The 14575-nt window shown below is 36.2% G+C and overlaps 1 protein-coding gene across 2 annotated transcripts in view; it reads left to right on the top strand.

Annotated features, from left to right (window-relative positions):
• LOC126856976 (uncharacterized) overlaps positions 1–14575 on the top strand; it is a 111343-nt gene that overhangs the window by 28105 nt on the left and 68663 nt on the right. For both annotated transcript variants that reach the window (XM_050606027.1, XM_050606031.1), the window contains exon 2: positions 2313–2360. Coding sequence is in view for 1 of the 2 variants with exons in the window: in XM_050606031.1 (XP_050461988.1) it covers positions 2313–2360 (48 nt within the window). In the remaining variant the exon portion in view is untranslated. The remainder of the gene's footprint in view (positions 1–2312; positions 2361–14575) is intronic.

Genomic DNA, 14575 nt, shown 5'->3' with positions numbered 1-14575 from the left:
ATCCTGATTAATGGCCTTCGAGATCGCGTCTGCGCTCCGCGAACTGTGCACTGCCGCGTCCAGGCCGTCCAGGTGCATTGACATCGTTGCGTTAAACGAGAGCCGAAATAAACATCAGTTGAAATTCAGGTTTCGTAATTGCGAACGTCGTCCCGAACGTTCGCGGCGAATCTGACGATTGAAAACATTATGTTGAGACAAATCTGATTTGCAAAATTTATTTATTAATTTTTTTTATAATATATAGATCATATCGTGTGATAAAATACCCGAGTATCGATCTTTGCAAGTCTATAAACTAATTAATGGAACTTAATGATATTAACTTTACATTGTATATGTTAAGCAAAATACATCACATAATTTTCAAAATCGCGTATATTTTTAGTTAAGTATATTTTTATTATTTCCTTTGGGGGGGTTGATATCTGGATTTATCCGAAAATTAAATGTTCGATAAGGAGACAGGTTGTCTAGTATGCGACGAAAATAGATTTAAAAAAAATTGTGCCCGTACAAGCGACGAGATTACAAACGTTAATGCGAATATGGCACTCTCTGGCCATGGACGACGAGAGGAGTAGCTTAAGAGAGGTCGTCACTCGATCCTGATTAATGGCCCTTGGTATCGCGCGGGGCTGTAAACAGTATTAATCAGGATCGAGTTTGCGGTGCGCGGACGCGTCACGAATCGCATTAATCAGGATCGCGGCCTGGCATGAAATGCTCGTGTCCACGTTACGTTACGTATGCATTGATTTACTCCGGATTTTCCGAATATCCCGCCGCCGTACTTCTTCTTACATGGGGATCCTTAATCCGATATATTCAATTTTTATCCATCTTTTGCGAGCAAAAGATAACCAGTGAGATATCAGAGATCTTTTTCTATAACAAATTTAATAAAATCTCTCTTAAACAAGTTATCGATAAGAGCAATTTGTAGGCTTGCACGAGATATCAATATTAGTTTTGATATTGCCTTGTCTTATCTCAAAATTCGAGACAATATCGAAATAAAATTTTTAATTAGTTATTAAAATAATACTAAGATTAAGATTGTCAAGATTATTGATTTAAAAAAAAAAAAACTAAAATATACATATATATGGTGTGTGTGTAAATTAGATGAGAAAAAATCACTATATTATACAAACTTAAAAAAAATGTTATTTAATAAATAAAAATATTTATGTATATTAATAAATTTAGAGATAATTAATACAATAATAAAATAAACAAAAAATATTCCACGATTATTTAGTTATATATATATATACAATAATATATATAATGTGTTTTGGGAAGTAAATGAATGACATAAATAGTAATAATTATCTTAAATTATTATATATTATTATATATTATATATATTAAAGATTATGACAAATATTATTTTAAACAATTGTTCAGTATTAGATAAAAATTATTAATAAAATCGAGACAAGACAATACAAGACGAGATATTTACTATCAAAATTCATACAAGATTTAAGTTTCCGAAATTTTCTATACAATATTTTTACAAATATTGTCTTGTCTTGAGTCTTGTGCAACTCTAGCAATTTGTAATCACTATTAAAAATGAGATAATGGTGTAAAGCTTCATGACCAAGTGGATTTATATATCCGCGGAAATTTAAAAACTAATTATCGAGCACAAACAACGGTATTTGTTAAGAGCAATATTATCATAGGTCGGAAATCACGGTCACATTTAAGCGTTAAACACGAGATACGATCTTGATCTTTCCATATTGCTCCATCGCGCCATGTGTCATGATATATCGCATATGTCATTATATGGCAAAGCGGAACTGGCGGGACATATTTGTGCCTATTCCAATATCAATTTTACAGCTGTCTGGCCGAAAGGACGAGCCTCTCGAGGCTATCGGCCTTGTTGTCGTTTCACACGTCCGTGACGAATGGATTTAGCAACGGGCGTGCCAGAAAATCCAACATTGTATATAGTTTACGGCTTACTGTCAAGATCAGTTTAGCGGCTGTCAAGGGGATTCAAAAATTCATTCGAATTGGCTTGGTCGCAGGACCGGCCAACAATTACGTTACGAATCGTAATTATCGCATTGGAAATTAAAAATGTCGATATTTTATGAATCGATATGTCAAATATGATCGACATTTTTTAAATTTCTTTTTGTGGATTCTTTATCGAGATGGATTTGACAGTTAATTTGATATAAAATCACAACTAAAATTAAAATAAAAAGTATATATATATTTTACGATCTGTTTCCGATTCTAAAAAGTGGCTGTCATTATAAATATTTTTCTCATTTACGTTTCAGAATTTACAGCGGGTAGAAGCAGTCATGGAGAACCTGTTCCTCCACTGGGTGAGTAAAACATTGATTCTCGATGCTTTGGCGAAAAGGACTGTTTAAGTAGAAACGGCGAGAACTGTTCGATCGGAACAGTTGCAACGTTTCCTTGACATCGTACGAGCGAGTCGCGTCGCTCGGCTCGAACGATCAAAAAATTTCGCGCAGCGGGATACCAGCAGACTCTTTCGATAATCCTCCGGCGCGAGCCTTCGATCGCGAGCACGCTTTCAAAGGCGGATTTTCCACTTCCGTCATTACACGCGGACGCCATGCGCGCGGAAACAATGGCTCAGTGGATTATTGTATCGTACGTACCTCCCCCTCGAATCGATCGATCGATCGATCGGCTTTCACTGATACTTCGATTCCCCTGCATTTTATAAGCCGTATTATTACGGGAGCACCGTAGCTTTTCCCGCTCACGGCCGCGGCAGCGAGTTCGGGCCTGCGGTGTGCTTAGCTCGTTTAGGTACTATCTCATTACCATATCACTTATGTTGTCTCGTAATTCACCGGCGTCATTTCTTTATTATTATGTCCCGGTACACCGGTCGTTTCCTCTCGCAGCCTCTCTTCCTGCATATACTAGGATATTCTTATCGCGCGCGCTTTAACCAGAGTGTCTATTCCCTGGAAAATTTCAATTTGGAATTCTCAGAGAATTTTTTTGCACATGGAGAAATCGCGGAATTCTCATGAAATTTTATTGGGATTAAGGGGAATTTGTAAAAAAAATTCTCTCTGATAATTTTGCTCTTGTAATTCTACTGCAAGTAGGAGGTAGTCTGTCAAAGCCATATGAATTATGTGTTTAAAATATATTATAAACATATTTTATATTTATTTTATATTTTATTATTTTATATTTATTTTATATTTATTTTATATTTATATTTATTTTATGTATATTTTATATTTACACTTTATTTATGTATTAAATGTTTTACCAAAATATTTAATATATAATTTATATATTCTTTATTTTAATTTTTAATAGGAAAAAATGAAAATGTTTTGCAAGTTGAAAATTTTATGTTAACTATTTAGTTTTTTTTTTTTTTTTAATTTGTAAATCTAGTACTTGAAAGTGGCTTTATATTTTTCCTTTATATGAAAAGCATTAAAAATCGCGTGCAATGAAAAATCTTATTTTTGGAAATTGCATTGAAAATTCTTTGAAATATTCTTTTTATCTAGAATTTTGAACGAAATTATTTGGAAAATCAGGGAATTTTTTTACAAAATTTTAGTAGACTCTGTTTGCATTTACCGCGAAAAGAAATAGCTTCGAATCAAATCTCTGTGTCTCCAAGTAAATATGATGCATTTCCTAGAAAAGACGATAATTCCTCGCGTCGCCTCTTCTTGGGATCTTGAAGTATATATCGAATATATTCAAGTGGATTTTATTAGAAGCGCAGCTTCTCACGTCTCATAAAAACTTCGAAAGTGAGAGCATGAGAATACAAGTACGAAATTGAATTTATAGCAATCGGATTACTACACCGGTACTTTTATCCTTTCGCGCGTACAGACAATTTACGCTCGCCCGGTATATCCTCGAGCACAAGAGCCACGGGTTTCAGGATCCGCGGGAGTCGTGGGGCGGAGGGGGAGGGTGGGATTCTTGTTGCATTGCAAAAAGCGAGACGCAAACGAGATCCGAAGACCCCGCGCCTACATCGTCCTCCTCCTCGGCGAGTCTTTGAGAGGGTGGCGGTTTAATTTGCGCGAAGGCTGTAAAAGCCCAGGCCAAACCGTCGCCGCTTCTCCGAAACCCCCGGTGCTCGTATATATATTCTCGGCGCGAAAGCAGTGTCGGGGGGAGGGGAGAAGGGGGCAGCCAGCGATGCTGGCTCGTCTAACTGCCGTAGATCAGAGCGACGGCGACGGTGGTGGTTAATCGGCGCGCTCGAAAGTGGCATTTCCATTTCGGTCCGCAAGCAGTAAAACACCTCCTCGCGCGAGGAGGGTTGATGCGATGTCCGTCCGGGGCCAACCCGATCATGACTTCTCGCCGTGCGCGCGATAATCGGCCGCGGCTGCCGCCGCCAAGAGGAGAGGTGGCAACTGGTTTTAATAACTCAGTGACCTTCGTTTGCGGTTTTCGAATCGTCCTCGTGAAAGAAAAAGGACAGAGCGGAGAACGCGATCACGCGATATCTAAGTAATGAGACTGATATACACGCATCATTGTACTTTAGGATTGATTTTTTTTTTTTTGTGGTAATGTAATATTTTGATTTTGTTTAAAGGGGCATATCTATATTTGAATTCTCGAAAAATAGGTATATTTTCTAGATTTTTTTGCAGCGCAACGACTTGATAACAGATTTATGTTTCCGTACACGATTTGCATGAAAACTCGAGCTGCGTTCGACGGATTGACTTCAAATTTTGCATGCGAGTTCCTAGTAAGATTTTTTACCCTTTTTAATCCGATTCCCCATTTCTTTGTTATAAACAAAAAAATGCACTTTTTTTTAAAAGAATGGAATTTTATTAATACATTTTCACGCCATTTTTTCTTTTTTAAAATTTTGAAAACATGTGTGGATAGCAGATAGTTATTAATATGTTCAATAAGAAAAAAAATTGTATTTTTTATTATAAATATGAAAATTTTATTATAAATGAATGTTTCATACCGTAAAATTGGAGAAACTCTGAAAATATTGGCCTAACATTCAAAAAAAATTTTTTCTAAGCTGAAAATTTTTATTTAAGTAGTCAACAATATTATATTAATATTGTGAAAAAGTTAAAAATTGTTATCGAGTCGTTGCGCTGTAAAAAAAAATCTAGAAAATGTCTCATTTGTTTTAAACTATATATATCTCCTTAATTAAATTTTGTATGTGTCTTAATATCTTGATCCGATGCAAAGCTGAAATAATCTCTCATCACACACAATATATTTCATTATACATTTGGATAAATTAAAATTTTACTTGTATATTCATTATTCATAGATTTTTTCGCGTACTCTAAATATTCTATTCATTAAGAATTAAAAAATTAAACTTTAAAACAATACAAATTTTAATATCAAGATTAAATCCTTGATTAGTACCATATGTTTAGGCGGTAATATATTTAATTATTCGCATTACACTTAACCGTAATTCCATTTTCCGGCATGTCGGAAAAATAATCGAGATAGACCAGCGGCTATGAATTCCGCGAGAATGGCCGACCATTGGCTTGGGAAAAATGCGGAAAGACGTCACGGTAGGCGATCGTTCTTCGAGTCCCCTCTCATAACAATGGGGACCATTGTACGCTAATGTCGCGTAATTACGCCCGCGATATCGCGATGGTGAACACGTGGGTGAAAATCGTGTCATTAGTCGGTGGCTGGCTGGCTGGCCGTTAGTTACGGTCCGTTAATTACGCCCGAGCGGTCACTCTTCAGTTGATATCGTCCTCGCCGCCGGAAATCTAACGTCTCGAGAAACATCGGACCAAACTCGTGTATGGTGTAGGTTTCGGCGAATAATCGAGCCCATCGAGTACACGAGAGCGAGATGAAGAAACATTGGCGCACGAGTCTCGCGAGAGATTTACAGAGACTTTTAGCTTGACATTAGTATCCGTATTTTCTCGACAGTCAAAGGCCATCGTAAAGTCGTTACGAAGCTCGAAAACTCCGCTTCGCTTGATATTTTATCATGAACGGTTTCTCTCGAGATCGAAGGTTAAGCAAACTGCTCGTTCGCGCGATGCAGTTTTCGACATCATCGCATTCCCCCCGTGGAAGTAACCCGACCGGGTTTACATACCATCACGCGCCGATGCGCCGCCACGTTAGCGTACTTATTATTATTGTTATTAGACCGCCAACTGCGGTATCATATTCGGTACGGGAAGCGGAAGGAAAGGGGAAAGAGGGGGAGGATGGAGAAGGGCAGACACACGCTACATACATCGTGTAGGTGTATGGGATGCCGTCCGATTGCGCTCGCTCGATCTGCATGCATGAAGAAAAACGGGGGCGGTCGGGCAATTTGCGGACGAATGTAGGCCACAAACGTGCGCACCGTGTCGAGATTAGGATAATAAATATATGGCCGAGGTGAAATCATCCACCGCGTGTCTTCTACGGCTGACCTTACCATAGGCCGTTTCCATACCGCGAGGAGGAAGAAGGTGAATGAGATGAAGGGAGAGAAAGAGAGAGAGACGGCACTCTACATCGGCTCCTCTCATCATATAGGCACCCTCGCCGAGCGTTTTACGTATAACCTACATTTTACCTACTCGTCTTTCGACGAGAAAGTCGACAGACGAGCGTCTTTCCTCTCTCGCTACAGATGTTCGGAATATTTTTATATTATATAACTCTATTATTATATTTCTTTTTTTTATAATATATATTTTTATATATCTTTTCATATAAATTCTATATAAATTTCTATTATTTTATACATTAATTTTTATTATTTTTATTATTTTTTTATATATAATATATTTTTTTTATATACATACATATATATTTTCTAAACTTGATTTATTCCTTTAGCATAAATGCTTTTTTTCACGATAGAAGATTAATTTTATTATTTTTATACATTTTGTTATATGATTACTTTGTGTATTAATTAAAAAAAAAAAAATTACAAAAATAAAATTTAATTTTTAAATTGATTGCAATAGTAAATCTCTCGATTGTCCGAGTCATAATGATCTTTGTGACGCTCCTTCCTTTGTTCTTCGCGAGAAATAAAGAAGAAAAAAGGAAGAGAGAGCGCGCGCTTATCCCGATAAAGAAAAATGCAAGAGGATAAATCACGCGGGCGCCTCCCGTGTTAATCTGAAAAAAAAAAAAAATATATCCCGGAGCAAAATCGACGGGAGGCGGAGTGCGAGAGCTGGACCAAAAAGGGACAGCAAATGCCGGCGCTCTCGCGCCGTCGTTGCGGCATCATGTCATTGTTTATTGCTGCGAATCGCGCGAGATAGTATCAATTGAATGGTCCGGAGAACGAGATTGATGCAGTCCCAGCGGGCAACGCGCCGGAACATCATCGAGGAGTTGTTCTCTATCGCACGCTCTCTCTCTCTCTCTCTCTCTCTCTCTCTCTCTGTGCTTCCTTCTTCGTCCTCGCTCCTTGTCGCCCGCAGCGTTAATTGTTTTCCTAATTCGGACACACCGGATAGGCATTATGTACATTTCCAATTACAGTGATACATTGGCAACACGCGACGCTCGACGCCTCCGCAAATACGCCGACTTTATTAACGTATCCCGCCTGTATCCTCCTCATTTTTATTAGTTTATTTTGCATGTTAATTTGTGGAGCCATTCCCTTCAAGGACCTCATCGGAATTCTCGACCCCTGCGGAGATAATGTTGCCCAGAATTATTGCAATTACACGCGCCTGATTTTCTTCCACGATTTCATGGATAAAAATAATTCTAATTTATGAATAATTGAAGATAATTTTCAAGAAAAGACGAGACGCACGTTATATATGCCGGTAATCTCAATTTAAGCTCTTGAAAAATCAGGAACGATCGTTAAAAAGGTTCAATCGTATTCTCCGCTCATTGATTTCACCTTAATCGCGAATCGATAACAAAACTTTTCCGTCGCATTCGTTTAATTAGAGGAGAATTTAATTTATCGATTGAAAAGCTGCTTCGATCGTTGCCTTTAATTACTTTTAAACGCCACTCTCGTGCGCTCGCGACCATCGCGATTAAAGGAAGATCCGAGTTTGAAGATAAGTTTTATTATATACAGGGTGTTTCTAAATAAGTGCAAAAAATTTTAGGAGATGATTCTTTGTCAAAAATCAAAGTCTTTTATATAAACATACATTTCTACATTTTTCCCTGAAAAATTACACTCCTCCAAAGAGGAAGGTGAAAATTAAATTTCTATTTTTTTTTTTTTTTTTTTTAGTTTTGAACAAGTTAGTAAAATGGAATTTAGTAAACACATTTTCCACTAGTAGAAGAGATACTTATTAATATTTTTTTAATCTTGTCATATTGTTATAAGGAGCTGAAACTGACAATCTATTCAATTTTTTATTAGAACTTTTTAAGATCGGAATGTGATCATCTAAAATGCATTAAAAAGCTTAAGTTCTTTAGAAGCTTTTTTAATTTTCTTATTTTTTCATAAAATCAAGTTCTCAAAAAAAAAAAAAAAAAATATTGGCCTATACAGCACTGTGCTAATAGGCTTTGATAAGTTAATTTTAGAATAAAAAATGCAAGCAAGACAAAATTATATTAAATGGAAAAAAAATGAAACGAAAACAACACAAAATTATAACTAAAAAAAAAAATCTGATTTTCACCTCTTCCTTTGAAGGAACTCCTCAGGGAGGAATATAGAAGTATATATTTATATGAAAGACCACTCTTAATTGTTTAATAAAGAATCGTGTCCTAAAATTTTTTGCACTTATTTAGAAACAGCCTGTATAAATCGATCGCTAACTCGCAAGACTCGTCCGATTGGATGTGCGCGTGCGAGAAATAATTTTTGCGATGCATCGTAATTGAGCTATAAAAAGCGCCGTCGACTAAAAGCGACGGATAGACAAGCCTGGAGAACGGCTCTATTGTTTCCTTACGTCAATCCTCGCGTGATCGATCAATCGTCGAACGCAATGATGCGGTACTTTTTTCCTCATCGCTCCGTCGACCTTTGAACTTCATCAAGATTCCCAAGCTGGTATAACACGAGAATCGGAGCAGCAATGAGTTAGCCAATCTTGTCAGAAAGAAATGCCGACTGAAAAGCAATCTAGCGGGATGTAGACTCGCTTCGGTTTCTCTTACAATAGATAACAATGTAATGCTGCGATGTCGGAATAATATTTCGAAAGTACAAGATTTAGATACGAGAAAAGAGAGGAGGACACATTTTAAAATACAATTAAGAATTTTTCCTCGGATTATTATATAAAATTATTATATATATATATATATATATATATATATATATATATATATATATACTCAAAATACTCTGAATTTTCCCTAAATTTAATTAATTTAAATTAAATTATCGACTTTAACACAAAATCAATTTTAATTCTTTTACATTTAATTCTTTCTTTAAATATTTCGCGCGAATCTAATTTTCACATTTTTCGCGCGCGTTTTGCGAAGCAGGTGTCACGAGCGACGCGGAAAGACAAGAATCGGAAAGAGGAAACGCGGGTGAAAGTGGTGCGATGCGCTACGATACTGTACCGAAAGATTAACCGTGTAAGATGACCGGCTAATCGAGGAACCGGAGGCTTCGTTATTACCTCACGAACGTCTAATGGGACACGCCTTTGCTCGGCGCAACAGCTACCATTAGCGCGCAATCTTTCTAACAGCGGATCGTTACAAAAATTATTATCATCATGTATCCGCGTGATTCTGATCTTATAGCTCTTTTTATTTTCTTTTATCCCCAATCGTATCATTAAAATAGACATTACTCTTTTTAATTGAATCCAATTGATTTGAAGTGTTTATTATGTTTTAGAAAATTCATCTTTTTTGAGAAATTAAAATAACGTAAAAGTACCATATCTAATATGTATTATTATAATAGCACAAATTGTGTTATATAACAAATTAAGAATATATATATATATATATATATATATATATATATATATATATATGATATTTATAAAGTAATAGTGATGAATATGAATTAATATGATATATGTATATGAAAAAAATATATAATCTCTTCTCTTTTTATTTAATTTATATTTTACTTAATTTATATTTTAATAATTTATATATAATACAATTTATATTTAATATACATATATTATATATATATATATATATATATATATATATATATATATACATATATATTTAAAATGTATATAATATTTTATATACAAATTAAATATAAATATATCTATAATATATTTATATTTAATTTACATATAAATTATATTTAATATATTTTTACAATGCAATATATTGGTCACGAAAAATGCAAGGAATTTCTAACGAAATGATAACCGCGGGACAAACACACACACACACACACATCGAAATGGGACAGATTATAGACACAGCTGTCTGACCAGAGCGAGCGCGCTCGTGACCGTAACTACTTCGCTCTCGCTGCGATTTTTGTTCTCCACTCGTACATTTTCGTACGCCTTTTCACCTTCGGCCCTATCGCGTCCGCTTCCGCCTACGTCCTGCCGTTCGGAGCGATCGGCCAAGCGTGTATCGCACGCATGCACGCGTATATAAAGCGAACGGCGTGGCGCCGGGGGGCGCCTTTTCACGGACTGACGCAGCCAGGCCGCGTGCAAAGCGAGCAATAAGGTAATGGGGCGTAACCGAAGCGGCTTTGCCTCGCGGTGAAAGTTAGCGCCGTGACGTTAATTGAGGAGCGCCTTATAGCGCTAAGGAATTAGGAATTATCCGGGGAGACCCCGCGCCGCGGCGCCTCTCTTGTAGGCGCCGCCGCTGATCGGATCGGCCTCAAACGCTTCGAATCGCGAGACTTATCTATCGCTAGATCACCTCGATGATAGGTATCTAAAGAACCGGTCATTCGACACCGACTGGATTTTTTTAGATTTGGAAGATATGTGACATTTAACTTATAGATTTTTTATATAGCCTTTGCGCGTATAACTTTCCGACGAAAAAAGTACGCTGAAATCTTTATCGATTTAATTATAATAATATCTTTAGAGTTGAATATACTTCTTTCGAAATGTATCTTAATTATTTGTCTTTCTCGAGAGAGAGAAAAAGAGTGGAAGATGAAAATTTTGTATTTTTTTTTTTTATTTTTTAAATAATTTTAAAGAGAGATAATTTATTTTCTTCGCTTGTTGTTTATTTGTTAAGGGGAGAAAAGCTTTTGAGCATTGTAGAAAATTATAAGTATACAAGGTGGGCCCAAACATTTTGGTCAGACTTTGAGATTTTATAGGAAATTTAATTCTGAACAAAAAGTTTCTTATAAATATGGATCAAAAAATGCTTCCTTAAAATTTTATTTTCATTGATTTTTTTTCAAGATATTTATTAAGTTTTATTTTATTTTTATTTCATTTTCTTTTCACCTTTTATATTCTTCCTTTCATTCTTCTATGGTGATTGATTTAAGCAATGCGGAAAAGTAAAATTTTTTAGTGAAATAACCAACAAGCAAAATAAATATTAAAAATTAGCTAAGGCCATAATATCATAAATAAAGAGCATTTTTAAGAAGCTCTACCGTCGATAATTGAAAAAACACTTTTTTGCTAGTTGAAACTAGTTGCAACTAGTTATCTCAAAATTGATGAAACATACTACAATTATTTCAATCTCATTTGAAAAATGATTTAATTTTCTACAGATACCTTTTGTTAAACAACGGAATTATTTTAAGGAATTAAGGAATTATTTTTCTCATGTTTTTCACAATCAAATTTCCTATAAAATCTCAAAGTCTGATCGAAACATTTAGGCCCACCCTGTATAGAGTTTAATGAGAAGAGCAGTCTCCAAAATATTATGTATACATATATCATGATTTATTTTAAAGCAACTGATATTTCGGCCCACCCGTAAATTCGCACTTTCACGACAAACCGAAAGAGAGGATTAGCGTTAATCCTGCGGTCGGAATTTCATCGACGAAAGTCGATTCTTCGCCTTCGCTTATTCTGGGTCACGGAAGCAGCTGGGGCGCTCATTAGAATAATGATGTGACAATTGCGTCATACAAGCGGGGAAACCTTTCCGTACGAAATCGACGTATCGATGCATTTTAATGTCATATCGTCGCAGTTGCGATTTGAAGATTTCTAAAATCGAAAATTCCCACAAATGAGACTTGTAAATTGAATGTGTAAATGCAAATGTAGATCGGGATAAGCGTCAAGTTACATTGTCTCTCTTTTTTTCCCAACGTTTAGTCTGGCGGAAAAATCACGACGATATCTAACGATATCTCTTAGATATCGATACTTTCTAACGGTTCTTCGTGGCATCGAATGTCCGCTCGCTTAAAGGAACCAATGTCGTTTTTTTTTCTTCCTTTTTTTTTCAACTTTCGACAATCACTCTCATCCGGGGAGATATATATCTACATACATAGAATTATACTAAATTCCAGTGTACGCGGCAATTTGGTCGGGAAACTCGCGCGTGTTTTTCCGCAATATCGGATAACGATTGCGAGAGACGAGCGTAATCGAGCATCTTATTTTGAATGCGTATTCCGCCGGCAAGAAAGGTCACACATAGCGCGAGTATCGCAACGTTGCGGATTCATTAATAATTGCATCGGCGGGCCGTTACTTCATACTTCAGGAGAGGGTACGCGTATCGATGGGAAAAAGAAAGAGAAGGAGAGAGAGAGGGAGATGCATTCAGTACACCCTCGTTACGGCAGGGCACTTGAAGACTTTCACATTCTGCCAACGGCGCGCACGATACCCATAAATCCTTATTAGCGATTAGGCCATCCGAAATGTAATATCGATTCACCGTGAGCGCCACCGGATTGTATCATTAGCCGATGATAGATGACGCGTTGCGCAATTAACAATTACCGGCACACGTTGAATGCCGGAACGCGCGGCGATAAGGCTGACCCCGCAGCCGCTCGCTATTGAAATAGCGAGTGTCTTGGCATTTCAATGAAAAGCGACGTTCCTACGATGAGATGCGCTTTTAATCGCATCTCATGAATTTATGAACAATATTACAACGGTTATCATAATGTATTATACGTGTGTATTGCACATACATGCACGTCGTACAGCGATGTTCCGATTAGAAAGTTGAATGAAGGAGACCATCGATCTCGCGGGTTTCTTAAATTTCCGATTAATGCTTCCTCATAAAGGAAGCTTTGTCTTTGTGAAAAAAAATTTTTTTTTTTTCAAATTTTGATGCCAATGTGTTTTAAAACGTCGAAAAAATATATTTTTGCAAAATGCCCGTATATATGTATGCGTGTATGTGCACAAAAAGGACGTGGTTGCTCTAAGTGCCATAAATTTTGAGATAACGGGCTAAATTTTTTTTATATGAATAGAGTATCGTTAAAGATTGGATCGGTGAAGGGAATTTTTGAATTTTTCCAAAAAAGGGTATTGTTGCTCTAATTTCCGCAAATTTTGAGATATCGGGCTAAATATTTTTACATAAATAAAATATCGTTAAAGAATGATTAGTATTGAATTTGATGAGAATTTGAGTTTATTTTTGAAATTTTTAATTTTTCTAAAAAAAAGATTATTGATATTATAAAGGAAAGGGAATAAAACTATGAAGAAGCAATGTGCAAGTTTCTAATTTGCACAATTTTTTACTTGTTTTTTTTGCTCGGATTATAGCACTGTAGGATATAAAAACTCGAAACTCGAGCCGCCTTCGATCGATTTGGCGATCATCGATCACTTCCGCTTGATTAAATCGCCGCCTGGTTCCGAAAGTCGAGACTCTCGGAGCCGGAAGGAGAGAAGCCGGGCACAATGTGCGAGAAATAATATCCTTTTCCTTTTTCCCCATTTGTAGGAACGCTGCAATTTATAATCCTCCGCTCTGTACTTTCGCCGTTAAATATATAATTCCGTATCGAATGTATATATAATACAATCTCTCTTTCCTACATGACGAAATGGCGCTCTCGTTGTTTGAAAATCCTAGAATGAGAATTAGACTGATGGACGGTGAAAATGGCGCGTGAAACTCCCGTTGGCATTTTCGAGAGACAATAATTATCGGCGCACGCGCGACAGGAAATATAATTTAATGAACCGTAAACCGCGCGGCGCCGACACTTGCTCGCACTTCGAAATTTCGTTTCTGCTTTCGTGCGCCATAAAATTCTCCTCGGTACGCTTCTTGTTTCTTTAATTGATCGAGACCGTAAATCTACCCTCGTCCCAGTTCACGCAAATTTAATAAGGTGCGAATTAAATAAATATGGGACGATCGGCGCGAAATAAGTGCTCGCTTTTATCTCGTATGTCGAAATTTATATTATGTCATATTTATAATTGCGCTAATGTACATGCATTATATTAAACGATAACGAGATAAAAAGCTACATATACTGAGAGATTCGTTCATCTTCATTATATTAAAAATGTATTATAATAATTAATTCATATTTTAAATTTTGCGATATTAGCTATGCATGAGCAAGCCAATTTTATGCTGAATATTTTCTCGTCATCTTTAAAAATCACACATAAAAATTAAATCTTATTAAAAAAAAATATTT

This window comes from Cataglyphis hispanica, chromosome 20 (genome assembly GCF_021464435.1).
Source record: "Cataglyphis hispanica isolate Lineage 1 chromosome 20, ULB_Chis1_1.0, whole genome shotgun sequence".
NCBI classification, from domain to species: Eukaryota; Metazoa; Arthropoda; class Insecta; order Hymenoptera; family Formicidae; genus Cataglyphis; species Cataglyphis hispanica.
Note: the sequence above shows the minus strand (reverse complement) of the source record. Positions and strands in the feature narration are given on the sequence as shown.